This window comes from Neovison vison, chromosome 6, assembly GCF_020171115.1.
Source record: "Neovison vison isolate M4711 chromosome 6, ASM_NN_V1, whole genome shotgun sequence".
Taxonomy (NCBI): domain Eukaryota; kingdom Metazoa; phylum Chordata; class Mammalia; order Carnivora; family Mustelidae; genus Neogale; species Neogale vison.
In genome coordinates, this window is record NC_058096.1 from 107,186,160 (window position 1) to 107,212,710 (window position 26,551).

Genomic DNA, 26,551 nt, shown 5'->3' on the forward strand with positions numbered 1-26,551 from the left:
TCCAGCTCCATTCCCAGGCTGAGACTGACCACAAGAGATCCAGCATGCCATCTTAGGAAGTCACACCTACCGTGTTGTGGATCCTGTCCTCTAACCTCCACTCCTTCTCTCCCCATACTCTGCCCTCTGGAACTGCTTTCTAGAACTTCCCACCAGAGTGTTAGGGTCCTTCAAGACTCTGATTGGTTGTCAACTTCTGTAAAAGCCTTGGCTGCCCCACCAGAGGTGGGGACAGGAGCCATCCTATGTGTTTTCACAGCCCATCCCTATTGAAACTCATCGCATATGTGGCAATTGCATGAATGTACATCTTTTCTTCCCACCAGAGCATGAGCTCCCAGTTCATCTGCAGAACCCAAATGTAGTGCTTAATACATTAAGGAATTACAACAAATTAGCCCTACTGTGTGTCCCCATCGAGTTCCCCTACACTTGTTAATTCTGCCCCGGGAAACTGAAGTAGGATAGTAACCCCTAACATGACGTCTTCCCACGGCTGATATGATCAAAGCTTCTCTGAGAGGTTAGGAATTAGGATAATACTACTAGTATCCTAATAATAATATGATGGTCCTAATGATGCCAATAGTATCCCAACTCTGAGTAGGGAGGAACAGGCTCGGAGTTGAGTGACTCACCATGGCTGTCAGAATCTAGATCTTTGAATTCGAAAGTTCAGAGCACCTTCAGCTCTCTCCAGCTCCTTTAGTTTTTAAATTTAGCGTATCACATTCTGCATGTAGGCTAGGTATTGCTATCTCCATTTTTCTGAATAGGAAATTCCAAGTTCCTGGTATGAAAACAACTTGCCCCTAGTCTGCACAGAATGTTAGAGCAGGATATGGGCCCAGGTCTGTATGACTCCAAGGCTTGTGCTTTTTTGTACGTGGTTCTTTTCCTTCCATACAGGAGGGTTTAGGCTGAGAGCAAATCAGCCAAGAGTGGATGGATAATTGGGGCAAGTGAGAACCAAAGCTAACCTAGCCCTTTTGCCACCCATTCTGACCCCACCACCCCAGGCTGTGGGAACAGTGCCCTGAGCTACGAGCTGTTCCTTGGAGGCTTCCCTGATGTGACCAGTGTGGACTATTCATCAGTAGTGGTGGCTGCAATGCAGACTCGCTATGCCCATGTGCCCTCGCTGCGCTGGGAGACCATGGATGTGCGGGCCCTGGACTTCCCCAGTGGCTCCTTCGACGTGGTGCTCGAGAAGGGCACGCTGGATGCCCTGTTAGCTGGAGAACAGGATCCCTGGAATGTGTCTTCTGAGGGTGTCCACACCGTGGACCAGGTGCTAAGTGAGGTGAGGGAGCAACAAGAAAGGAGGGCAGACTGAGAGGTGGGTTTCGGGAGACTGGGGTTTCAGGAGATTGAAAGAACTCAGAGGTTGGAAGGAGGCATAGTTTGGAGCAGGTGGTGGGTCACCTTCAGCACTACAGTTACCTGAAGGAGGGGGTGGTTAAGCTGAGTCAAGATTATAGGGGGCTGGAGTGGCCAGGGTCACAGGTGCTGATGATTGGCTACTGGGTTGCCATAGGGATGAGGTAGCAGCCAGGTTGCAGGTAGGTAATACAGACCAGGAGAGTGAGTAGTTGACAGGAAAGCAGTGCCCCTGCTCCTGACATCATTCCCATATCCTGCCTGGGTTGAATATAGCCCTACCTCCATGGAATGACTAGGGCTAGAGAGGAGATGCACTCTTTCCATGGAGAGCCCTGAGCTACGGGATGCAGGGTGGTACCTGCAAGGGTATCTGGGGCCATACTGACCTTTGAGAACCTGGAGATGGACTCCTCACCAGTGACTTCTCTGTCTGCCTTGCAGGTGAGCCGGGTGCTGGTCCATGGAGGTCGGTTCATCTCATTGACCTCAGCTGCGCCCCACTTTCGGATGAGACACTATGCCCAAGCGCGATATAGCTGGTCTCTGAGGCATGCAACCTATGGCAGCGGCTTCCACTTCCATCTTTACATCATGCAGAAGGGCAGAGAGCTCACTGTGGCCCAGCTGGCCATTGGGACCCAGATCCTCTCACCCACTAGACCTTCCATTGCACCCTGCTTCCTCCAGGACTCAGATCATGAGGACTTCCTCCATGCCATTCAGCTGTGAGGCCAGAGGGATGGTCCTCTGGCCTTCTCTGCCTTTCTGCTTTGGGCTCTTCAAGTACTTGGAATTCCTGACTCAGGGCTTAGGGTTTGATTCAAGGTGCTCTCAATCCCAGAGGCCTCATGCCTAAGATAGAGCAACCCCACATGAAACAATACAGCCCAGGTCAAACTAGATCCCAGATCCCAGGTTTCTGGTTTCCTTCTTGGGTTCCTCAGATTTTTCCTGGATTCCCCAACTTCCTCCATTACCATAGTGAACCACTAGTGATTCATCCCCTAGGGCAAAGCTCAGCACATCCCCTCCGTATGCCAGCCAGACTCTGAGACCTGCATCCCTGGCGCCTATTATCAACCCCCATTCAGCCTGGATTTATCCAACAGAGGGTGCAGACTTTGAATCAAGATTGTTTTATGCTTCTGATCCCAGCTTCAGCTCCAACTCTAGTCTCCTATCCTGCTTAGATTGTTTATTTACCCCAGGAAGCTACATTATAATGAACTTCTCAGGCCAGACTGGCCTACTTGTTTCCTTGGCAACACTTCCCTGCCAGCAACCCGCACCTGAGACTCCCAAGTACCTGCCCCCCTCCCCAAACGGGATTGGAGCCATCTTGGCCTGGGTCCTGAGCAGACCAAAACAGTGGTCACACACACACAGGGAGGTCTGTGTTTATTCACACACTCCTGGTACAGTGAGGATGGAGAACATTTACAAAGGACACCCCTGGGTTGAAAACATCTCCAGGGCCACAGGTGTCATCCAAAGGTGCACAGCAGTCCTCACTTTGGTTCCCAGGGGCAGGATGCAGGGGTCCAAGGTAAAATCAGACCTGGGCCCTTGGAAGGTGATACCTTGAGAGGAGGGGTCTGCCAGAGAGTGAGCAGACTGGCCATGTGGTTGGTTACCATGTTGGGGGCTTGTTCCATCTCAGACTCAACACCCATCCTATCTGCCAGGCGCAGAAGAGCGTGGCCGAGACTGGGGGCGGGGTGGGGGGGGGCACGAACCATGAGGGGAGCCAGTAAACAAAGAGTCGGATATAAAAATACAAATGTGCTGAGGAAGTCCCTTAGAAAGAGGCTGAGGCTGGGGTCACGCCAGACAGGGTGGGAGTCAGGGAGCAGCCTGGAGGGCTGGGCTCAGGTAGGTGGGAAGCTCATGCAAATACGCAGCCAAACATCCCTGGCTGCGCGCGCGGTTCGACACCGGCCGGCAGCCGGCTCTGCGGACCAGACCGGCCGGAGAGGGGCGGGGCAGGGGAGCCGTGCGGGAGGGGGCGGGTCGGGGGCTGAGGGCCGCGGGTCTCTGTGTCCGTTCCGGTGTGCGGGGTGGGGCTGCGGCCCGAGGTTCTAAAGTGCATGAGCGCGGCGGCGGGCTCCGGGCCGGCCCGCGCCGCCGCCGCCGCCGCCGCCGTGGTGCTGAAGCGGACAGCTCCGGAGTGCCAGGAGGCGGCGGCAGCGACTCCAACCCGAAGGCGGCGCGGCCCTGCAGCCCCCGCCGGCGGGCGCCTGGGCCGGGGCGGGGGGCGCCGGCAGCCGCATAGCCGGCCCGCGCTCCTGGCCGCTGCGGGGCTGGGCCCGGAGCCCGCCGCCCGAGCCGGCGCGTCTACACTCCGGACGGCGGCTTCTCCCCCATCCCCTTCAGCACGTCGTCTATCCGGTCATCCTCGATCACCACTGCGCAGGGAGAAAGCGCGTCAGCCGCGCGGCCTCAGGGGGCGGCGGCGGCGAGAATGGGCCCCGCGTCCTCGCGCCCCGAACAGCTATTTCCCGTGGCCCAGTGACGCCCCTCGTATGCCCGTGCCACAGTGCCCTCCCCATCCGAATTCTCTTGCCGACTGGACCCTCCGCGGAGCCCAGTTCCCACAGGCCCTCCTCCCCTCCCAATGGAGGAACGCCCCCTGTTCCAACCGGCAGTTCAATCTCCCAGTCCAAACCCTCCCGCCGCCAGAGCTCTCCATCCGAGCTGATCACCCTTTTGCTCGTGGGAGTCCCCTCTTCGACAGACCCCCTCTCAAACAGAATCTTCACCTAGTCCAACCCTCTTCCGAACCCTCTCGCCTCTTGAACCCCTCTTCCGATGCTGGCACCAACAGAGCCCCCTCCCCATGCAAACAACGAGGACAACCGAATCCCCGGACCTCCCCCGCCCCCCGTCCTCTCTCCAGTCGGACGTCCCTTCCCACCCGAAGGTTCTTCCGAAGCATCCACCGACTTAGCCTTTGATCCTGAAGAAGCAGCCGGTCGCCCCACGTTCCCACTTCAGGCAGCCCCAAATGCCCCGGCCGGCCCCTCCCCCTTGCCCGGGTGTCAGGGCTCTACTTCCAGAGGTGGCGAGCATCGAATCCGGGGCACTGCGTTCCCGGGAGAGGGGAAGAGAGGGACACAAGACTGCAGCGGGGACACCCCCCCCCCGAAACCCCGGCCGGCGAGCGGCTGGCTGCGCTGGTCTGCGGCAAGAGCTCCGGGCGCTTGGCGGGGAACCGCAGCCGGGGGGCGCCCGGCGAAGGGTTTCTGGGTCAAGCGGCGACTCCGGGCCCCGGCCGCATACCTCTCTTGGCTCGGCCGATCTGGCCCAGCTTGGGGGGTCGCTTGGCTTGGTTGCCCGCGAAGAAGGAGTTGGTGTCCTGCAGGCGGCAGCTGAAGGAGAGGTCGGAGCCCTCGGGGTCGGCGGCGAAGCGGCCCATCTTGTCCTCACTGTAGGGCAGGATCTCGGACATGGCGGGCGCGGGGTGGGCGCGGGACTGCGGCGGGGCGCGGGCGGCGGGCTAGCTGCCGGACCGGCCCTAGCTCAGCAGGGGAGCCGGCGGAAGGATGAAGTCATGCAGCATCCGGGGCTGCGGAGCCAAGCGGGGCCTCCTCCCCCGCGCCTCCGCCTCCCGGGCCGCTGGGCAGGCGGCGGCGGCGGCGGCGGAGGTGGTGACGGGGACCGGGCGGGGGCGGTGCGCGGGGGGCGGGGGTGGCGGCGGCGGCAAGAGCGGAATGACGATGAGCACCCGACTGCCGCAGAGCGCGGCAGGCGGGGCGCGGTGGAGGTGGGGCGGGCACCGGCCGAGGGAAAGAGGCGGGGCGGGCGGGGGGGCGGACCGGAGAGCGCCCAGCACTCAACCGAGGGCTGCGAGTGTTAGTGGGAGGGTCCTGCACGAGGCGGGAGTGGCGGCTGAACGATTTGTACCGGCCAACAAGTGCAGAATCTGGCCGGGAGAGGCGGGACTGGGGAGTTGGCTGCGGGAGGGAGCCCGGCACCCACGGGGCGGGAGGAGGGTCTGGCAAGGAGGCTCCTAGAAGAGAGGAAGGGGGACTGGGAATTGGGAGGCGGGGCCAGAAGCGAGGAGTCTGGACACATTCGAAAGGGGGAACTCCGGAAACACGCTGGGGGGGGGGTGTCCCACACCGGTTAGGTGAGCTGGACTGTGCGAAACCCGCGGACGCGGGAATAGCTCGGGCCGGTGGGTGGTGTCACCGCGGTTGGCGCGTTTGTGTCGGATTGGTCTTTGGGTCCTAAACTGTTTCTCTAGAGCGTTTCTTTGACTGCCCGTCTGTGTCTGCCTATCTATGTATCAGTCTATCTCTCTGTGTCTGTATCTGTTTCTGCGCCCCGGATCTCTTTGTGTCACAGTCTCTGTCTACTTCTGTTTCTTAGAAGTGTCTCTGCCTTTCTGTATGTCTCCATGCTTGGCCCCCGTACCTACGTGCCACCTTTACCATCTCCTGAGTCTCTGTGTATTTCGGTCTCTCCTAGGAAGAATCTCGGTAACTGGGCCGACGCTCGCGCACCAGGTTAGACCCCCACCCCTGCTGCTGGCTTCGAAACTCTAGCTCAAAGCGCCTCCCGTGCCCCGCAGTTCTCCTGGCCCTGGAGGTTCGGGTTGCGCGCGCTCTGTAGAAGGCATGAATGGCGGCGTCGCGGGGGGCGCCCTGGCTGCAGGTGACGCGGGGAAGCCCGGAGCGCCTGAGGACGCGGCGCGCGCCCGTGGGTATCCGGAGGCAGAAGAAGAGGGACAGAGGGTACGCCAACCAGCGTTGCGGGGGATCACGTGACAGTTCCCGCTGTACAGAAGGGAAAGCATTCTCTCCTCTGCCGTACCCCCAGCCGGCCGTCAGCAACAGCGTCACCTGCTTGCTAGCACGCAGGGGCTCTGGCGCAATCACTGGCCTTGGAAGGTTGGGGGAGGTCCCACGCTTGGCGTAGCTGACGACAGCGATGATTAGGGTAATAAGCCTCCGTACATCCAGTACATACCCGAGGCTGAGGGGTTCTCCACTATCGCTGAAGCTCTTTACCTCCTTTCCTTCAAATCACACAGTTAGTAAAGCTGCCTGGTGTTGGGTCTCCTTCTTCCAACTGCTCATCAAATGTTAGTCCCAGGGATACAGAGGCTAATGCCATGGTGGCTGCCCTCAGGAATCAGGATTGGCAACGGGAGTAGTGCCAGAGAATACATCTGTGCAGGATTCACTCAAGGCCCTAGACCTAGAGGCCTAAGCCTATCAAGTCCTCCTCCGCTGCATCCTGCTCTCCGGGATAAGGGCCAAAGCTGGAGGCCCAGCTGGAGTGAAAGGAGCCCTGAGATCGGGAAGGGCAAGAGATGCTGGAGCTCAGGATCATTAGGAGAGAGTTCAGAAAATTCTACCCCCACTGGAGGTTGTCTAGAAATGGGTTCTAATCCTGGCTCTGCCACTTTCTGTGGGACCTTGAACTGAAGGTCCCATAATTATAGTTTTTAAAACTACATTCATTTTGGGGTGCCTGGCTGGCTCAGTCAGTGGAGTGTGCCACTCATGATCTCGGGGTTATAGGTTCAAGCCCCACTTTGGGTGTAGAGATTACTTAAAAATAAAATATTTAAAAAATTCATTCCCTTATACTTGTAATATTTTAGGAAAATACAGAAAATTACATGAAACCTTTCATAGATATCCCTCCAGGTTTTCCTCACCTGTTTGCATAATATGCATACCTCTCTGAGTCTCTGTGTTCTAGTCTGAAGCACTGGACGTGACAGAACCTACATTAAGGACAGTTTTGTAGATGAAATTATCATCCTGACATGAAGTGGATTGTCTCAGGAGGTAATGAACTGTGCCTCACCAGAAAGTGCTAAAGGGACCATGAGAGTTCTTGCCAAGGATGAGATGAGAGCACTGGGGAATTGAAATTATTCTCTTGTCTACTCCCAGCGTGAAAAGTTTGGAAAAATAACTGTTGAACTTGGAATTCATTTGGTTAGCTCGTTCTTAAATAATCTTATTCCTGTCCCTGATGTGTGTGATAGATCATGATTAAAGCAAAAGACCTAAGTACAAATTTGTGAAGATACAGAATGACATAAGTTATAGCTATGTTGTAAAAATGCAGGGTGTGTTTGTGTGTGTGTTAAACTTTGATCCTCTACTTAATATTCTGAAGTTCTACATCCCTGTCCATGAGGTGAAAATTCATTTTCACAACTGAAATGAAATTAAGTTTGTTTGAACTTTTGTGACAGTACATTGAATTTCTCAACTGAAAGTCTCTCAAAACCTAGTGGACTTGATCTATATGTTCTAAACAGAATACTAAGCTTTTTGACACCTGAGTAATAGTGGCACTTTTATTCAGTTGGAAACTTTAAGCCTGTGTATCAGGTTGAATACCCCCCCCCAATTTACATCCACCTGAAACCTCAGAATGTAAACTTATTTGGAAATAGGGTCTTCGCAGGTATAATTAGTTAAATTAAAATGAAGTCATACTGTATTGGAGTGGGTCCTAAATCCAGTCACTGATGTTTTTATAAGAGGACTGATGCACAAAGACACATACACACAGGGAATAAGGCTATATGAGGAAGGAGAGATAGGAGTTCCTACAAGCCAAGGAACACCAAGGATTGCTTGGAACCATGAGAAGCTGGAAGAGGCAAAGAAGGATTCTTCCTTAGAGCCTTCCCAGGGGGAATGGTCCTACCGATACTTTGATTTTGTACTTTTCACCTCTGGAACTGTGAGAAAATAAGTTTCTGTTGTTTTAAGACACTCCATTTGTGGTATTTTGTTACAGCAAACCTAGGAAATAAATGTAACCTGTTGCAAATATGTTAGAGTCATCTTTTGACACCTGTGGTGACTATATTTCTCTTTCCTTAAACTCTTTCTAGGAGCTCTTTGCTCTCACCCTGTTGAAGGAAGTCCATACCAGGAGGTATTTCTGGGACTCATTCTATTTAGCAGAGGCTGATAAATCACAAAAAAGGAATAAGGCAGATCTGTGTGGATTGACAGGGTAAGATCTCCAAAGCCTGCCAAAGTATCACCAAATAATGACTGTGGAGTGGATTTCATATATAGAGAAAAAAATATATACACACACTTAGGCATACACACCTACACACTGTGTGTTTAGGTATGTAAATGCATATAAAAGAAAGATCTGGAAGGATACATACTAAACTGCTAATAATGGTTTTCTTTAAGGGTGGTCCTGAGATCCTGGCAGGTGAAATTTCATCTTTTTATTCTATATATTTATGGAATATATTGGTTTTTTAAAAAAAGATTTTATTTATTTATTTGACAGAGAGAGAGAGAGAGATCACAAGTAGGCAGAGAGGCAGGTGTGGTGGGGTGGGAGTGGGAAGCAGTCTCCCCACTGAGCAGAGAGCCTGATGCCGGGCTCCATCTCAGGATCCTGAGATCACCCACTGAGCCACCCAGGTGCCCTGAACATATTGCTTTTGCAATGAAAACCTTTTGATGATTTTTTAAAGTTTCAAAACCAAGGATATAGTCCATTTACCAAACATCACACTCTGGTCCCACCCAGACAAACCACTTGACTCAGAAGAAATAGTACTCATTAAGAGCATGGAGTTTAGAATCAAATCAAGGATCTGCCTTCTGCCTGATGTGTGATGTTGGGTGTGTTGGTAAGTTTCCCTATCTCTTAGGTTCCTAATCTGTAAAAGATACTGCTATACTATATCTTATTGGGTCAGTGTGAGGATTAAGTAAATTAACATATGTAAAGTGCTTAGATAAGTGCAACTCAATAGAATTGTCAGCTGTGTAGGAGAGCCTAAGGAGAGCCCAAGGAAGAAAAGAAGAGTAGTCTCATCATTAGATATGCTAACATTTTCTTGCTGTCCTTCCAATCTCTTTTTAAAAATCTGTGCTTTTATACATTTTTTGCTTAACAAAAGTGAGATTTTGTAACCCTTTTACTCCCCCATTTAATTCTTTTTTTAAAAAAAAAAGATTATTTATTTATTTATTTGACAGAGAGAAAAAGAGAGAGAGAGAGAGAGAGATCACAAGTAGGCAGAGAGGCAGGCAGGGAGGTGGGGGGGAAGCAGGTTTCCCGCCAAGCAGAAAGCCTGATGTGGGGCTTTATTCCAGGACCATGGGATCATGACCCGAGCCAAAGGCAGAGGCTTCAACCCACTGAGCCACCCAGGCGCGCCCCCCCCCATTTAATTCTAGATGGAGAACATTTCCCCAGAGTATTAATCCTTCCTTTTCATTCTTTGTAAATGTTACATTGTTATGCCATTGTATGCATGTTTGATTTATTCAACAAGACCTCTACTCTTTTATTTTTTCAGTCCTCTACTCTTTTTGTTTGTTTGTTTGTTCAAAGACTTATTTATTTATTTGAGAGAGAGAGCTGGCAGAGGAGCAAAGGGAGAGAATCCTCAAGCAAACTCCCCGCTGAGTGCGGAGCCTGAAGTGGGGGCCTGAAGTGGAACTCCATCCCAGAACACTGAGATCATGACCTGAGCTGAAATCAAGAGTCAGTCTCTAAATCGATTGAGGCACCTAGGCACCCCTGTTTGTTTTTGTTGTTATTACAGACCGTGCTGTGATGAATAAATGTAGGGAAAAAATGGTCCCAATATTTTGTAGCTCCTCCAATCAAGGAGTAAATTCTATTTCTTCCTCCCTGAATCTGGGCTTGACCATATGACTTATTTTGCCCAATAGGGACATTAGCATATGTGGGGCAGGCAGAGACTTGAAAACTGTTTGTGTACTGGGGTTGGCCTGCTTTTTGTTTCTGGGCATCCTGAGACCATGATATGAAGGAGCCCGGGCTAAGCTACTGAAGAAGGAGATACCACATAGAGCCAGGGCCCCCTCATCCCGACTGAAGCCCAAACATGGCAGTGAGGCCATTCAGCTACACCATCCAATTCTTGCTGAGCTGACATGGAACTGAAGAACCATCCAATCAACCTGCAGTACATAAGAAATGATACATGTTTGTTATTTTAAGCCACAAAGTTTGGGGAGTTTTGTTCTGCAGCAAAAGCTAACTAATACAAACATCCTATAGATAATGCTTAGTTCCTGGAATCATTTCCCAGAATCAGACTTTCTGATTTAGAGTATATACACTTACAACCTTTAAAAAAAAAAAGATTTTATTTATTTATTTGAGGGAGAGAGGGATAGATTAAGAGAACAAATTGGGGGAGGGGCAGAGGGAGAAGCAGACTCCTTGCAGTACAGGAAGCCTGACGTGGGACTTGATACTGGATTCTGGGATCATGACCTGAGCCAAAGGCCAATACTTAACTAACTGAGCCACTCAGGTGCCCACACTTATACCTTTTGATTCATATTGCCAAAAAAGTTATATCAATTTTTAAGCCACCAGCAGTATAGACAATGCTCATATTTCCCATCTTTGTCAACACTGGACATTAATGTGTTTTGTTATCTTCATGTCTACTTGGTCCTTGTAAGTTCAGCATATAAACCATTGTCCATGTCCTCTCAATTCACAATCAGTTTAGGTGGGGGGGCCAAAAGAAAGATCATTTTAGGAAGAGGAAAAGAAGAGCAGAAAAGATAGAAAAAAAAATAGAATGAGAGAGGGGAAAAGAGACAAAGATGATAAACACAGGGAAAGAAAATAGAATTATAGAATAGAGCAACCTCTAATCCTCTCATGCTAGGATATTTAACATGTAATCAGAAGTAGTTATGAGTCTAATACATGATTTGAATCAGGAAAGAGACATGGAAAGGAAATGTGCATTTAGGGTAAGTCCGGTGAAACTGAGAACACTGTAAAGCTAGGTACCAGGCTCTCTCCTAAGTGGCTGCATGCAATTGTCACAGCAACTCTCTGAGACACTGATGACTATTCCCATTTTACAGATGAAGAAAATTAAGGGTTTGAGCTTTCAAGTAACTTGATAAATATCATACAGCTGGTCAAGAATTGAGCCCAGATTTGCGTCCAGGTCTGTCTGGCTTTGAAAACTGATATGTTCCCCATGACCCTTGCAGAGAAAATGTGATAGAAGACCAGCAACTAATGTTGGGAGGAAGTGTATCCTCCTTTTGATTCCTGCTGCCAAAGTGCTCTCCAGAAAGCAGCCAGACTGCCTGGATTGGAATCCCAGCTCTGCTACTTACTAGCCATGTGACTCTTAGCCTCTCTATGCCTCAGTTTCCTCATCCATAAAATGGCTTCATAATTGCCATGACGGTAGATGAGCACCAGGATGTAAAGTCCTTACAGCAGTCGCTGGCATGTGCTTAAGGGCTATGTGTCATTTCCATCATGGCAGGGAAGCCATGGGACTATTTCTAATGAGCCTGTTGCCAGGAAGTTCTTATGTAGTAGCTTTGGTTACACTACCCTGGCCATGCCATGGTGGGATTTCCCACCCGCCAAGACTGTCCCCACCGCCGTGGTCCCCTTCATCTAGCCTTGCGGGTGATAAAGGAAAGAGGTGAGAGCTGCGATGCCACACTGCCATCAGAGTGAACACGAACAACTCCAAAAACTTGTCCCAAGTGGCGATCCCAAGGCCTTGCTGCTACAGACCCCAGTATGGCTGAATGTGAAAGCCTCTTGCTCAGGAAACACCTAATGAACCTGCTACCTGGAGGAAATAGAACAGCCTTACGATTGTCCTTTCTTTCCATAGGATTTTAACAATAACACAAAAATAGCAGCTTACACATTGAGTGAGTGCCCTCTATGTGCCAGACACCGTGCTTTGACATGGGGACTACTTTTATTTCAATTTTTCAAGTGAAGACATTGAGTCGGAATCCAAAATCTTTCAGCCTACCTATAATACTGTACTGTCTCCTGTTTGAGAACATGCAATTGGCGGTGTGTGTATGTGTGTGTGTGTGTGTGTGTGTAAGTGCCAAAGAAAGCAATCCAACATTCTCAGCCTGATCAATTCATCATCCATCCTTTCTCAGCCACAAGAACAGCCCATGTCAGAACCTCATGCAGCAAGCTGAGGATGGAAGTGAGTGTTGAGAAATGGATTATGGATTTGCCAACATCCTGAGCCTTCTCAGGTCAAATTCATGTACTCTGTTGGGGGAAGAGGGAGGGAGGAGAGAAGGGAGGAGGCACTTAAAAAAAAAAAAACTGGCCAACCCCCCCCACAAAAAACCAAAAACCAAAAAACACACCCCACTAGGCACTCTTCAGTGCAGCAGACGGCAATAGCACCAGGACTGATTAAGGAGTGACAATATGGAAGGCAGATGGCACATGCATAGATACCACACTATTGCCTTTCAGTTAAATATTGCTCGGTTTTTTTTTTCTTGTAAACCTCCCAAATAAAATGGTTTGCTTTCCTCAAGTTAGAAGTGTTAGCACGTCTTTTCTTTAAATATCTGAGCATAGCTGCTTTTTTCCCTGCCAATTTGTCACCATCTGTAACCCTCCCTTTGTGAGATGATCTGATGACAACGATTATCGTGGGGAGTGAAAGTGCAGTCTCAAAGCAACAGGGAAGAGTGGAGTCAGAGTGTGGGTGAGGTGTGTGTGCTGTGTGTGTAGTCTGTGTGTTGGCTCTGGGGGCCTTGTAGAGGTATAGAGGGTGAGTGTGCGGCGTGTACTCTGTGCGTGTGGACGCTGTGTTGGGCTGAGTGCCTGCCTGCGTCCTTTGGGTCCGTGTGCTCTCTGGGTAGATGCCGTGTGGAGACCCCGTATGTGGGTCAACCCCCGAGTCCTGCTTTGTGTGTGCGCCGGCTGAAGAGGGGCTGTGTGGACTGCCGGGGGCAGATGCTCCTTTCGAAAGCATCATTTCCTAAAGGTGCTAAAGGTGTTCAAGGGTGATGGGGAGGCCTGCAATGTGGGGACTGGGGGCCAAGAAATATCACCAGCGTGCGGGCCTGGGGGCAAAGGCATGGAAATTATGGGTAGCTTGCAAGAGGGTGTTGCTGGGAGGGGTCAGGCTGATTCTGAAGAGGAGCGGGGTCCCGGCGTCGCCGGAGGGCGGCCTCGGGCACCGGAGTGACGCCCGGGCGCAGGGCGGGTGGCGGGCAGCGGCGGGCGCGCTCCTCCCCCCACGTTACCCCCCATCCCCGGGCGCGGCGCCGCGGCGGGAGGGGGCTCGGCAGGCGGGGGCGGCGGCTGCGGCGGAGCGAGGGGCTGAGACAGCAGCCGTGATGGCGCGCGGTGGCGGGACCGGGCCGGGGGCCGAGGCCGCGGCCTGGGCGAGGGCCAGCTGCCGGGAGCCCTAAGGTGCCGCCGGTCCCTACTCCACCATGAATGTCGCGCTGCGCGAGCTAGGCGGCGGCGGCAACGTGAGTGTGGGCCTCAGGCTCCGGGGACAGCACTGGGGCGAGTGGGGGGAGTTGAGGCCGAGGGTACAAGAGGAGTCGGCAGGGGCTCGGGCTGGCGGAGAAGGGGCTGCGCGCCGGAGGGGGCGCGGGTTGGAGGGGCCCCAGGCCGGAGAGTCCAGCAGGAGAGAGGGGATCCTCCCTGCGGACAGGAGGGGGCCAGGCCAGGCCAGGGACACGGGGGCAGGGCCGTGGGCAAAGGGCCCTCTCTGCCTGACCTCGGTTGGCGCCCCCGACTGTCTGGCAGATGATGGAGTACAAACGGACCACGCTGCGGGAGGAAGACGCACCTGAGACCCCCGTAGAGGGCGGGGCCTCCCCGGACGCTGTGGAGGTGGGCAAGGGGGTTCCCCCTTTCTCACCAGGCCCCAGCCCTGACCTGACGCCTGGCAGACCCAGAACTTTGGGCTGCCCTGGAGGGTCACCTGCCCCCCCTCAGCTTCATCTCTGGCCTCTGCGCTAGAACTATGGTGAGGCGATTGTATGCCATGACTTTGCACAAAGCGGGCTCCAGACTCAGCTCAGACTGCCTCATTGCCCCTGTGCCCAAAGTCAAGCCCTGTAACGTCTTTGCTCCATGGCTCTGGAAACTGCCTGTGTCTTCGCCCTTTGGGAGGCCTTCTATGATCTTGGATCCCCACTGGCAGCTTGCTAGCTCACTGTCACCCTGTGTTCCCCAGGTGGGATTCCGGAAGAGGACAAGAGACTTCTTGGGTTCCCACACCCAGTTGGAGTTGGTCTTAGCAGCTGTCTCCCTACTGCTGGCTGCACTGCTGCTTGGCTGCTTAGTGGCCCTGGGGGTCCAGTACCACAGAGGTAGGTGGGCCCACACCTGTCACCAGCCCTCCTAGCTAGGGGGGCTCTGGGGATTCAAGGGCTACTAAGGTTTATTGTGGTCAGGCCAGTCTTCCCCCAGCTTTTCTCTCTCCTCCCAACCCTCTGGTTGTCATGACCCTTCCCAAAGCATTTGCCTTTCCTAGGCTCACTGACAGTTACCTACTCCTGCCCCCCCCCACCATGTCCCCTGCCACAGACCCATCCCACAGCACTTGCCTCACAGAGGCCTGCGTTCGAGTGGCTGGAAAAATCCTGGAGTCCCTGGACCGTGGGGTAAGTCCGTGTGAGGACTTTTACCAGTTTTCCTGTGGAGGCTGGATTCAGAGAAATCCTCTGCCTGATGGGCGTTCTCGCTGGAACACCTTCAACAGCCTCTGGGACCAGAACCAGGCCATCCTGAAGCACCTGCTGGGTGAGTGGGGCTGTCGGGGAGGCACTGTGCCAAGTAAAGCTCATACCTGGAACAGGGCTTTGCATTTAGGTACTCAGTACATGTCTGGGACTGAACGAGTAAGTGGACAACTGCAAACTCTGCTGGGGTGGGGAATGCGGACAGCGGGGGGACCCTGAGAGGTGGGAATGGATTTGTGGGGACAGACCTCTGAGTAGGTCCTCTGAATTCTGTTTTGACCACAGTTGAGGTGGGGTGGCACCAGGGAGTGCCTGGAGATCTCTGAGGGTTTCCATGGGCAGGGGAGAGGAAGTCATGCTTTGCTGTTTCAGACAGTTTTCCTGGCTCTACATTAGGGGACTGCCCCGTCACAAGGCGAGGAGAGGGACCAAGCAAAGGCCCAGGACTCCTGTCAGCGGTTGGCATAGTTGCTGACTGGACCTGTGTTCTCCCCTGCAGAAAACACCACGTTCAACTCCAGCAGCGAAGCTGAGCGGAAGACACAGCGTTTCTACCTCTCCTGCCTGCAGGTGGAGCGCATTGAAGACCTGGGAGCCCAGCCACTTCGAGACCTCATTGACAAGGTAGGACCCCTGAGGGAGGCCAGGATAGGGTTTGGGAGAGGATGTGGCCCCAGATAGCTTTGGGGGCCCCTGTGCCATAGTTTCCACTGTGGTCTCTACTCAGATCGGTGGTTGGAACATTACCGGGCCCTGGGACCAGGACAACTTCATGGAAGTGCTGAAGGCAGTAGCAGGGACCTACAGGGCCACCCCTTTCTTCACGGTGTATGTCAGTGCTGACTCCAAGAGTTCCAACAGCAATGTTATCCAGGTACCAGTCTGGAGATGGGTTGGGAGGGACTCACAGACCAATTGCTGAGCCCAGACACAGACCATTTGCTGAGCCCTTGTGACACAGGCAGGCTGGGGTGGCTCCATCCCCTGGACAAAAGTCCAGGTGTGTGTTGGGGGGAGGCTCACTCTCTTGACTTGCTGTTGCAGGTGGACCAATCTGGGCTCTTTCTCCCCTCTCGAGATTACTACCTAAACAGGACCGCCAATGAGAAAGTAAGGAGCATCCTCAGAACACCCACCCTTCTGTTGAGCTGGGCTGATGCTTGTTTACTTTTCCCTTTGTCCAGGGTCATAGCGGGGAAGGTGAGCCTGTCCTGTCTGTCGTCTAGTCAGCCGGCTACCCTTCCATCCTTCTTTCCCCCTTCACTCTTCCTTCATTTCCTTCCTCCTTCCCTCCCAGCCTTCCTGTTTACCCTCCTCGCTTTCCCTCCCCCCTTTCTTTCTGTTCCCTCTCCCCTTCTTTCCTTCCTTCCCCTTCTTCTAGGCACCTACCGTGCGCCAGGTTTCACGGGGCAGCTCTGAGATGTACCTGCAGAGCCACTGCCACACAAACCTTTCAGTGGAGATGGGTTCATGGACCCAGATAGCGGAGAACAGCCTCAAAAGGGGTCTCTAGGCCTCAGGAGAGACCCAGGTGGTCGGGGGTTTCCTGATGAGATTGCATCTGAACCAGGCTGTGTAGAATAGCTAAGAGTGGCTGAGGGCATGCTGGGTAACGAGAAGAGTGTAAACAAAGTCTTGAAGAAGGATAAAGCTAAGGCATGTTTGGACCATGAGAAGGGGTCCACTGTGGCAAAATGTGGTGCTCAAAGCAGATGACAGGCTGAACACGTGGGTAGGAACTAGTTGTGGAATCCTGTACCATGAAACACTGAGTTTTATTTTATAGGCCTCCCAGAGCAGGAAGGGAGAACCCAGTAAGCAGTGCTTGGTGTGACAAGTAGAAGCAAGAGAGGGAGCCTGGAGGTGAGCTAAGTCAGTAGTACTTTAAGCTCTGAGTCTCTAAGTGCCCAGATGTGGGAAGTGGCAGAGGGAATATTATGAAGGGGAGGATGCAAAAGACGTAACCAAGGGCAAATCCTGAACTGCAGGTGACTGGGTGTTCAAAGAGAGGAGTAGGAGGAAGAGATAAAGACAGATGAGGCTGTAAGCCTGAGTGATGGCAGAATGGAGGAGTCGTGGAAGAACTAGGGGTGCCTGGAGGAAGAATTCGCTCAGAGCACACTGGGGAAGAGCAGACAGTGTGACATCAAAGGAAAAGGGCAGACTCTGGGGTCAGACCTTGATTTTGATCCTAGCCCTGTGGCTTGGTGCAAGGTGAAGCTGTTTCCTTATCTGTATAATGGGGATTGTAGCATTTACCTCCTATGGTGCCTGTTTGGGGAAAGGAGGGTTGCAAGCTCATGTAGGCACTCAGGGAGTGGGAACCCCTCATTTTAGATGTGTGATTATGAGCAACCTCGGTACTGTCTACCTGGTGAGGTCCGCAGATGGCTGTGGAAGCCGGGTGAAGTTCCAGAAAGAGGACGAGGCTGGAGGGATCTGAGGGCTTGTGGGGCATCTGCTTAAAAATGTAAACAGAGGCTTAGGAGAAATGAGAGGCTGGACAGAAGGGAAAGAAGCATATTCCTGCATTTTCAAGGCAGTGGGAGAAAGAGATCCAGTGAGGTAGGCCACTGTGGAGTACTATACCAGGAGAGTCCTTTGTCCTCAGCCAAACCCTCCTCCAGGCTAGTGGTAAACAAGACAGGGTCTTCGCCCTCTCAGTGGGGGAGAAGGCATGAAGTGGCTCAACGTATCCCATGTGCAGTTGCTGGGACTGTCACAGAGGGCCAGCCTGGCATTTCCAGACTGAGTGTCACAGGCAACCAGCCTTGTCCAGGGATAAGGGCAGGCTGCTGTGAAAGGAGAGGGCTCAGGCAAAGGGAAGAGCTTATGCAAAGGTTCCAAGGTGGGAGGTCATATAACCCGCTGATGGACCAGAGAGGGAATACAGGGTGTGTGTATGTTGCCGGGGTTTGGGGGTGGGTCCTTCTGGACAGATATGTAGATTCATATTATGCATGGACACTGTGAATCAGATTTAGCATTTATCCCAAAAGAAATGGAAAAGGAGGGGCAGGAACAGGTGTGTGGTTCAGCATCACCTGAGTCAGGAGAGGAGAGAATTTGGACAATCCTGGAGAGAACCACATGGTTCGGCCAACTGGCTATTGGTGGGAAAAAGCTTCAGTTCAGCCCTGTGTATTGCTGGTTGTCTCAGGCAGGAAGTCTGTGCCAGCATCTGAGGGAAGCTGCAGCATAAAAGATTCACATAGGATAAAAGCTGAGGAATAAAACGGGGTTCAGGAAAGTCTCAGTGTAAGTCTTCAGCTAAGGGCAGGGAAAGAAGGGGACAAGTGAGGGGGGTGGTGGCAGGGCAGGGTCAGGATGACTGGCTGGGCTGGCCAACTCCTCAGGAGCTGGGATGACTGGGACTGGTCCTCAAATCTCTTTCTCTGACACCAGCAGCAAGGAGAAGAGAGGTGGGAGACAGACTTTGAAGTAGAGGGAATGGATGTTAAGGAATCTGGTCGTTTTCAATGAGTAGAAGAGGAAATGGCCTTCAGCGAGTGAGGGAGCCCAGATGGGGCTTAAAAGGCAGAATGAGTAGTGGCACTGAGAGGAGGGCCCCAAGGAGCGGGTGCTGAGAAGTGCTAAGGGTCTGTTGGCCGGGTGCTCATCTCTTCATTCAACAAATATTTACTGAGCACCTACTATGTGCCAGATGCTGTACTAGAGCTTGAGGCCACTGTGGAGGACAGAGAAAACAGCCCGCCTCACTGGAGCTTGAGTACCAGCAGGGACTAAAGCAGCATGAGTTTGCCCTGCGCCCACGGAGCCCTGGGGCCGTGGCTGGAACCACCAGGCCTGAGCCACATTAAGACTCTGCCATCTGCTAGTTTGTCAAGGGATTAAGTCATGCAACCTCTTCAAGCTCTTTTCCTCATCTGCAAAATTGGACTAATATCCACTCTATGGAGTTGCTGGGAGAGGGAAGAAAGATACATTGCCTGGAGGGCCCTGGCAGAGTCTGTTACATGTGTATCCCTGTGGTCACTGTGTATTTTTCTGCACCTTTCTCCCTGCTGGATTCTAGAAGGGAGCTGAGAAAGCAGCAAGGTTGAGGCCTGGCTGGATGGGAGATGGAAGACCCTCAAAGCTACTGTGGACCAAATTCCCGGTGGGGTCCACTCAGCTGTTAGGTGAAGGCATGTGGTCACTGAGGTGCTGAAAGGATAGAAGGGCTTTAGGAAACGAAAAGGCAGAGCAGCATGGGAAGCAGGTCCACCCACCGGACAAATATTTGCAGGGCACGTGTTCCATGCTGGGCCCCGTTCTAGGCCCTGGGGTGGCAGGGAATAAGCTGCTGTGACTTGCAACGGTGCTCTCCTGAACTTGCCTTGTCCTTGGGGAAATAGATGATAAGTAAGTACACAAATAAATCAGCATGATCCTAGCAGATGGTGGTAAGCAGTATGACAGAAACAAAAGGGGATTGTCCAAGAAAGCTTCTGTGAGAAATGTCAGCAGGAGAGATGGTAAGGAGAGGTGGGGGCCAGAACAGACCCCCTCAGCCTTGGGCAGGACCTGTTGCTGGGCTCCAAGGGTGACTCAGGGCCTTGACAGGTCCTGACTGCCTACCTGGACTACATGGAGGAACTGGGGATGCTGCTGGGTGGGCGCCCAGGCTCCACGCGGGAGCAGATGCAGCAGGTGCTAGAGCTGGAGGTCCAGCTGGCCAACATCACCGTGCCCCAGGACCAGAGGCGGGATGAGGAGAAGATCTACCACAAGATGAGCATCGCGGAACTGCAGGTGCGGCAGGCGCGGGGAACGCGGACCGCTGGGGGTGGGGCAGCCCCTAGAGCAGTCCTCCCAGCTCTCCTTCCTGTGGTCCTCCTGAGGCAGCCGGTCCTTTCCTCATTTGCTTGATTTTCTGAGCTTCCCAGCTACACTGTTACTCCATTTTAGGTCACCTCTCACTAGGCCATCCCTTGGTTCCCTTTCATGTTGCCTGGGGATGCATAGAGGGATTATGTTAAAAATCTGTAACGATTTGTACAAGATGTCCACAAAACAATCAGAAGAAATTTAGAAGTATCTCCTGGAGGGCCCTTACTGGGCCAGGAAACAACCCTTTAGTTGGATGATGGAGAGGTTAGATAAGGGGGTGGAGGGGTTCTGAAGGTCCCCCATGTAGGGACCCTGGATGGTGTCAAGGAAGTTGGGTTTTATCAACTGTTGTGAAAATACTTGAATATCTGTGCCCCAACTGAACATTATATAGGCTGGTTTTTCTTGTATAGTAAATGACTGGGCTCCCAGATCAAGGAGCATTCAGGCCTGGAAAAAGGTTTATTGCGGGAAGGGGCTACCAAGCAGCTACTAGATGTTGCCATGGCAATGGGAAAGGTTCCCTGCCTCCAGCATATCATTGGGGGAGGGGTCTGCTGGCAGCCAGGCAGGCAAGGAGGCTTGAGATTTATTTATTTATTTATTTATTGGGCTGTAGGGCCTGGCATCCTCCGTGAACTGGCTGGAGTTTCTGTCCTTCCTGCTGTCACCACTGGAGCTGGGTGACTCTGAGCCCGTGGTGGTGTATGGGACGGATTATTTGCAGCAGGTGTCAGAGCTCATCAACCACACAGAACCAAGGTTGGGAAGAGCCCAAAGTGTGGGAGGTGGGGCTCAGAGCTCCACACAGGTCCAGGCAGGGACTGGGCATGGGGACTGGCAGAGCCAGACACAGAGCAACCTTTGACATGGCCCTGGACCTTCCAAACAACAAAAGAGAATGTCTGCAGGCCGTTCCCCTAGACTGGGGCTTCAGGGGGGTCCATTTACACTCTTTATTCCCACACCTGGCTCCAAGCTAACTTCTGCAGGCAGGTGTGTGGTCCCAGGGTGAGACAGAGGGATTCTGGGACAGCTCCTCCATATGCCTCTCAGGACTTCAGTTGCCTGCACATTCGTGGAGCAGATTTGGGGTGGAAATGGTACCACAGCTGCCCTTTCCTTACCTTCTGGTCTGGATGCCAGCGTCCTGAACAATTACCTGATTTGGAACCTGGTACAGAAGACAACCTCAAGCCTGGACCATCGCTTTGAGTCTGCACAGGAGAAACTGCTGGAGACCCTCTATGGCACGAAGAAGGTGGGATTTCTGACTCTGTCCCCACCTTCCAATCCAGCCTAGGGTGCCTGTGTTTCAGGCACCATTGCCTCATGGTAGAGTGTGGAACACAGGTGTAGGAACCAAGATGACTTGGGTTGCCATCCCAACTCCTCTGTGTTTTGGCCCACGGGACCTCGGTCGGGCAGCTTACCCGGTCTCTCTGTTTCCCGGTGTGTGAAATAGAAATGGCGGCAGGGTTGTCTGAGGACTGAGCCGGTGTAAGTGAAGCTCCTGTGCCTTGTACGCAGAGGCACTCAGCTTTGATGATGACGGTTAAGGAGAAGAATAAACGTGCTTCTCAGTTTCGAGGTGCCCCGTGAAGTGGGGGACACGGACATGTAAACAAACCTTGTATTTTCGGGCGATAAAGGCTCGCATCGTGTGGAAGACCTTTGTGCTATAGAACAGAGGAAGGGATAGCACATTCTATCCGGGGGAGGGGGAAGCATCAGGAGAGTTCTTTATGAAGAGGCAACATTCGAAGAATTAGTTCAGCAAGGGAGCAAGGGAGAAGGGCATTCTAGGTAAAAGAACAGCATGTGCAAGTTCCCAGAGGCCAGAAAGTCATGGACTTGCTTGTGCTCTGTTATGGGAATAGGCTGACTGAGAGGCTGAGGGTGGTGAGGTGAGCCTGGGGCAGTGCACGAAGGGACCCGAGTGCTCTGTGAAAAAGTCAGGCATTGAACTGAAACTAAAAATTAAGAGAGAGAGAGAGAGAGAGAGAGAGAGAGAGAGAGAACTTAATTGGTTGAGGCTTGGGGACAGTTTCGTTGTGTTCCATCTCTTATCTTTGAAGATAATGAAAACAAAGTGACATATATTGCAAGCAAAAAAAAAAAAAAAAAGTCAGGCATTCTATCAGCAATGGGGAACCATGGCATGATTTTAAGCAGAATCACCCAGTTAGATCTAGGTATTGGATGATGTTTCTTGCAGCTAAATGGAAGATGCAGGGACAGGGACAGGGCAGGGGATTGAGATTGGAGCCAGAGTATCTAGTTAGGAGGTGACTGCAATCTTTGGGCAGGGAAGTAGCAAAGGGATGGACTGGAAAGAGTACCAAGAAGTTGGGGCAGTAGACACTGGTGATAGATTGTATGTGGGGATAGGGAGATGGAGAAAGCTGGTGACCTGTGTGTTTCTGGCATGGGGGACTGACTGGATATAAGCCTGGGATATGGAGCTGAGCAAAGAAACTTCCGGCCCCTAGTGGGGCTCTTAGAAACTAAAGAGGGGGAGAGTACTAAGCACAGAGTGGGCAGCACACATGCTCTTCCTGTGGTTTTGCTGCTGGAGTTGGCACACTTTTCAGTTTGGCCCTTTGTTTCCCCTGGAGTCTGAGAGAGAGAGGGCAGCAACCCCCCAAGCCCAGGTTGCCATTGCTCAGGGGTGAGAGGTCTGGCCCTGGAGACAGAGAAGAGAAGGGCCCTCAGACTGGAGAGCAGAGCCATCTCTGGGAGGCCTGGCTCTTTGTCCCTTACAGTCCTGCACGCCAAGGTGGCAGACCTGCATCTCCAACACGGACGACGCACTTGGCTTCGCTTTGGGCTCCCTCTTTGTGAAGGCCACGTTTGACCGGCAAAGCAAGGAAATCGTGAGTTTTCGAGGTTCTTCCAACACTAGTCCTTGTTTTAGTTCATTCATGTGTGTACATGAAGGGGTGGGGTACTGAGCGGAAATTCATCAATAAATGAATAGTAATTGTTTTGGGTGGGAAGATTAGGAGGGGTTCTTTTTGTCCTTTAAAGTTCTCTGTATTTCCCAAACGTTCTACAATGAGTTTATGTTGCCTATAGGGCTAGGAAAATAATATTTATTTATTAGGAGATGATAATGAGTGTGCTTCAAGTATTATCTGCAAGAATGGTTCTTGCAGTGTGGTTTACAATAGGCAGAAATGGAAACAGCTGGAACGTCTAATCATAGAGACTGGAAGAAAGGTTGTGGTTAGGGTGGATTATGAGGCCACCTAAAACTCATGATATAATGTCAAGTCAAAAAACAAAGTAGTTGACAAGATATGTGTATGTTGCACAACACAATTCCTTGTTATATATGTATATCCAGGCAGGGAAAGACTCTCAAAGGAGATAATCAAGATCTTAAAAGGAGTCATCTCTGAGTGATGGGATTATAAGTGGTCTGTTTCCTTCTTCGCCTCTTCTCAGCTTCCCATATTTTCTGCTATTAAGCCTTCCTTCCATAATCAGATAAAAGTCAACACATATATTAAATTATATTAATTCAATTAACTTATTGTCAGTTAATTTTTTTTATTAATTAGAAGAAAAGCCACCCACCATCTCAGTACCTTCACAAACGGTGTTTCCTCCTCATCTTCCCAAGATGCTCAGCCTTACTTGCAGTCCCTCCCCCCACCCCCGGACGCTCCCCTGGAAGGACAGGGATGGGGCACTGGGGTGGATTGGGGGAGAGGGGGGAAGAATGCATCAGTGCAGTGGGAAGCCACCTTACACCCCCTTCCGCCCAGGCTGAGGGGATGATCAGCGAGATCAGGACAGCCTTCGAGGAGGCCCTGGGGCAGCTGGTTTGGATGGACGAGAAGACCCGCCGGGCAGCCAAGGAGAAAGTGAGCCGTGGCCAGGGTTGGGGCGCCATCTTCAGGTGGGGATGGAGGATGCAGTTTTGGGGGGCGGAGCCGGGGAAGGGAAACCCTTAACCTGGTCTCTTCAGGCCGACGCTATATATGATATGATTGGTTTCCCGGACTTCATCCTGGAGCCCAAAGAGCTGGATGATATTTATGATGGGGTGAGTACCTGGGTTCACCAGTGTTGAACTTCATCTCCGAGGTGGGGGGGGGGCTCTATTCTTGGCTCAGTAATTGGGGCTCAAGCCCTCAGAGGGAAGGAAGTCCCTGTTGGGTCCTTCCAGAGGCAAGTGCAAGCTGTTCACATGCTGGCTCTGTGCCAGGCTGCAGGCTAGCGGACAGCAGAATGCAGTGTTCCCAAATCCTACCTACCTGTGTAACCTTGGACAAGTTATATAACCTCTCTGGGTCTGAGTGTCTCCGTTTGTAAAACAGGGATGGGGTTTGTTGTGAGACTAGGAGGCAAGATGTAAACTACTAAAGCACCAGCAATGTAAATACTCTTTAAGTATTGGCGCTTTGTATTTCCTAAACATTTCATTCCTATTTTGCCATTGAGGAAAACTGAGGCTCAGAGAGCTGCTAATTAGTAGCCAAACTGGGACTATTCTCTTCTCCCACATGTTGTCTTGCTTGCTTTCTGCTTCCCGCCACTCCCACAGTATGAAGTCTCTGAAGATTCCTTCTTCCAGAACATGTTGAATTTGTACAATTTCTCTGCTAAGGTGATGGCTGACCAGCTCCGCAAGCCTCCCAGCCGGGACCAGTGAGAACGGGGGGCTATAGATACTTGGGGCAGCAGGAGAGATAGGGGAGCTTTCTGGGGCTGGGGAAGGGGGTGGCAAGACATCTCAAACCAGAAGCACAAGGTCTTTGCAGGAGGTAGGTCAGGGATGCTGGGCTGGGAGGGGTGTCAGGAGAGTCAGTAGCCTCAGCCTCTCCATCTTGCTCTCCCAGGTGGAGCATGACCCCCCAGACAGTGAATGCCTACTACCTTCCAACCAAGAACGAAATCGTCTTCCCTGCCGGCATCCTGCAGGCCCCCTTCTATACCCGTAACCACCCCAAGTGTGTCTGTGGCAGGAGGGGCTGGGTGCTGGGGCCTGGGCCCATGGGGAAGTTGGACCCAGGGCTGGAGGTGGGGTCCAGAAGTTCCCCCACCATGTCCTCATGCAACATTCCTCACCCACCAGGGCCCTAAACTTTGGTGGCATCGGTGTGGTGATGGGCCATGAGCTGACACATGCCTTTGATGACCAAGGTAGAGGCCCCTGGAGTTGCCCACAACCACACCCCCCAGCCTAGAATTCCTAGGAGTTCTTGCAAGGCCTTGGAATATTGGGAGCTGGCCACAGGGAGCCTGGCTGCTGGTGGAAGCCTGCCCCTAGTCATGGTGAGGTGCCAAGATTTAGTTCTCCTCAGGGCGCGAATATGACAAGGAAGGGAACCTGCGGCCCTGGTGGCAGAATGAGTCCCTGGCGGCCTTCCGGAACCACACAGCCTGCATGGAGGAGCAGTACAGCCAGTACCAAGTCCACGGGGAGAGGCTCAACGGCCGCCAGACACTGGGAGAGAACATCGCTGACAATGGGGGACTTAAGGCTGCCTATAATGTGAGTGGCTGGTGGGCCTCCAGTGGCTGAGGCCCACCTGTGTGGGGGGGTGGGTAGTAGGTGGCAGTGGTGGGTGAGCCCTGATGGACTTGCCACCCTGGTGCCTGACTGCAGGCTTACAAAGCGTGGCTGAGGAAGCACGGGGAGGAGCAGCGCTTGCCAGCTGTGGGGCTCACCAATCACCAGCTCTTCTTTGTGGGATTTGCCCAGGTATTGCTGTCCTGGAAGATCTGGGGCCTGCCCCTCTCCCACTCCCTCTGGGCATGTCATTAGAAGTCTGGGTCATGCAGGAAAGGGACTGGGAAATGGGGCTGTAGTTGGGGTGTGGAAGGTGGCCTGGGAAGGTCTGGTGCCCAGAGCTTGAAAGCGTGCCTGGAGTCCCGAAGAAGGAGAACTCTGTGGGAGGCTTTTACAGATCCCAAAGACCAGGACTTCCCTGTTTGAGGGGCAGGGGTTAGGGTACGGGATTGATCCCCACCACAGTCCTGTAAGGTAGCTTTGGTGGAGGCAACTAAAGCTTGGGGACAGAGTGTGGTTCATCCACAGCTACCCCGAAACTAAGGGTCAGAGCAAGGACTCAAGGGGAGCTCTTCAAGACACTTTGCACTACCACACGCAGCCTCTGGGGGGCGTGATTCTTCCCCTCAGATGTGTGCATCCTTGGCAACCCAGTGTCCAGGGCAGCTTTGGAAGGCCCTCAAGGAATTGGGGAGGCAGGGTCCCTCCCTCGAGGCTGATAGCAAGGGCATGTGGCGGAGATGCCGGCTGTGTCCTGGAGGCCTCCTGAGCGGAGGGGCTGGGGCAGTGGTGGTTTGCATCCCCAGGATGGCTCTGCCGCAGCCCAGTCTGTGGCCCCCCCGTCTGCACTAGACACCATATGTCCCCGTGTCTGTCCTGGCCTGCAGGTGTGGTGCTCAGTCCGCACACCCGAGAGCTCTCACGAGGGGCTGGTGACCGACCCCCACAGCCCTGCCCGCTTCCGTGTGCTGGGCACTCTCTCCAACTCCCGTGACTTCCTGCGGCACTTCGGCTGCCCTGTTGGCTCCCCCATGAACCCAGGGCAGCTGTGTGAGGTGTGGTAGACCTGGGCCTGGGGAGATATAGCTCACTGTTGCCAGGACCTGGGGCAGCTTGCCTAGCAAGGCTGTTTGCTCCAGGTTTAGAGAAGGCGAATGCCAGCTGCGCTGAGTCCAGCCCCTCCACACCGCAGGTGACATGAGTTCTGCTCCTCCCTCAAACACCACATTGTGCCTCTGCTTCGGGGGTTCCCCTGCCTCCAGCAGAGCCCCCACCATTCACTGTGACATCCTTCCATGTCACCCCG

The 26,551-nt window shown here is 52.8% G+C and overlaps 2 protein-coding genes across 5 annotated transcripts in view; one reads left to right on the top strand and one right to left on the bottom strand.

Annotated features, from left to right (window-relative positions):
• The window catches only part of LOC122908758 (endothelin-converting enzyme 2), a 30,633-nt gene extending 4,082 nt beyond the window's left edge, over positions 1-26,551 (top strand). The window contains exons 2-20 of one of the 4 annotated variants that reach the window (XM_044251899.1): positions 1,020-1,303; positions 13,948-14,034; positions 14,381-14,516; positions 14,734-14,949; positions 15,388-15,512; positions 15,616-15,762; positions 15,933-15,998; positions 19,455-19,643; positions 20,341-20,483; positions 20,868-20,982; positions 22,487-22,597; positions 23,495-23,593; positions 23,698-23,775; positions 24,277-24,380; positions 24,572-24,682; positions 24,808-24,875; positions 25,037-25,227; positions 25,342-25,437; positions 26,133-26,551. In XM_044251899.1, the coding sequence (XP_044107834.1) occupies positions 1,020-1,303; positions 13,948-14,034; positions 14,381-14,516; positions 14,734-14,949; positions 15,388-15,512; positions 15,616-15,762; positions 15,933-15,998; positions 19,455-19,643; positions 20,341-20,483; positions 20,868-20,982; positions 22,487-22,597; positions 23,495-23,593; positions 23,698-23,775; positions 24,277-24,380; positions 24,572-24,682; positions 24,808-24,875; positions 25,037-25,227; positions 25,342-25,437; positions 26,133-26,309 (2,543 nt within the window). In that variant the 3' untranslated portion in view covers positions 26,310-26,551. Of the gene's footprint in view, positions 1-1,019; positions 1,304-1,824; positions 2,623-12,859; positions 12,895-12,946; positions 13,172-13,947; positions 14,035-14,380; positions 14,517-14,733; positions 14,950-15,387; positions 15,513-15,615; positions 15,763-15,932; positions 15,999-19,454; positions 19,644-20,340; positions 20,484-20,867; positions 20,983-22,486; positions 22,598-23,494; positions 23,594-23,697; positions 23,776-24,276; positions 24,381-24,571; positions 24,683-24,807; positions 24,876-25,036; positions 25,228-25,341; positions 25,438-26,132 lie in introns of those variants that run through there. The other 3 variants (XM_044251897.1, XM_044251896.1, XM_044251898.1) reach the window with 3 other exon arrangements.
• On the bottom strand, positions 3,653-4,989 carry CAMK2N2 (calcium/calmodulin dependent protein kinase II inhibitor 2). The gene is made up of 2 exons (XM_044251900.1): positions 4,663-4,989; positions 3,653-3,788 (listed from the first exon to the last, which is right to left on the bottom strand). Exons 1-2 carry the CDS (start codon positions 4,829-4,831, stop codon positions 3,718-3,720), a joined length of 240 nt encoding a protein of 79 aa, XP_044107835.1. The 5' UTR covers positions 4,832-4,989; the 3' UTR covers positions 3,653-3,717.

Bases quoted from the DNA above. Each gene is read 5' to 3' on its own strand.
- CAMK2N2 (XM_044251900.1), bottom strand. From the start codon at position 4,831: ATGTCCGAGATCCTGCCCTACAGTGAGGACAAGATGGGCCGCTTCGCC. The intron at 3,789-4,662 runs GTATGCGGCCGG...CTCCCTGCGCAG, and splicing joins GATCGGCCGAGCCAAGAGAG to TGGTGATCGAGGATGACCGG.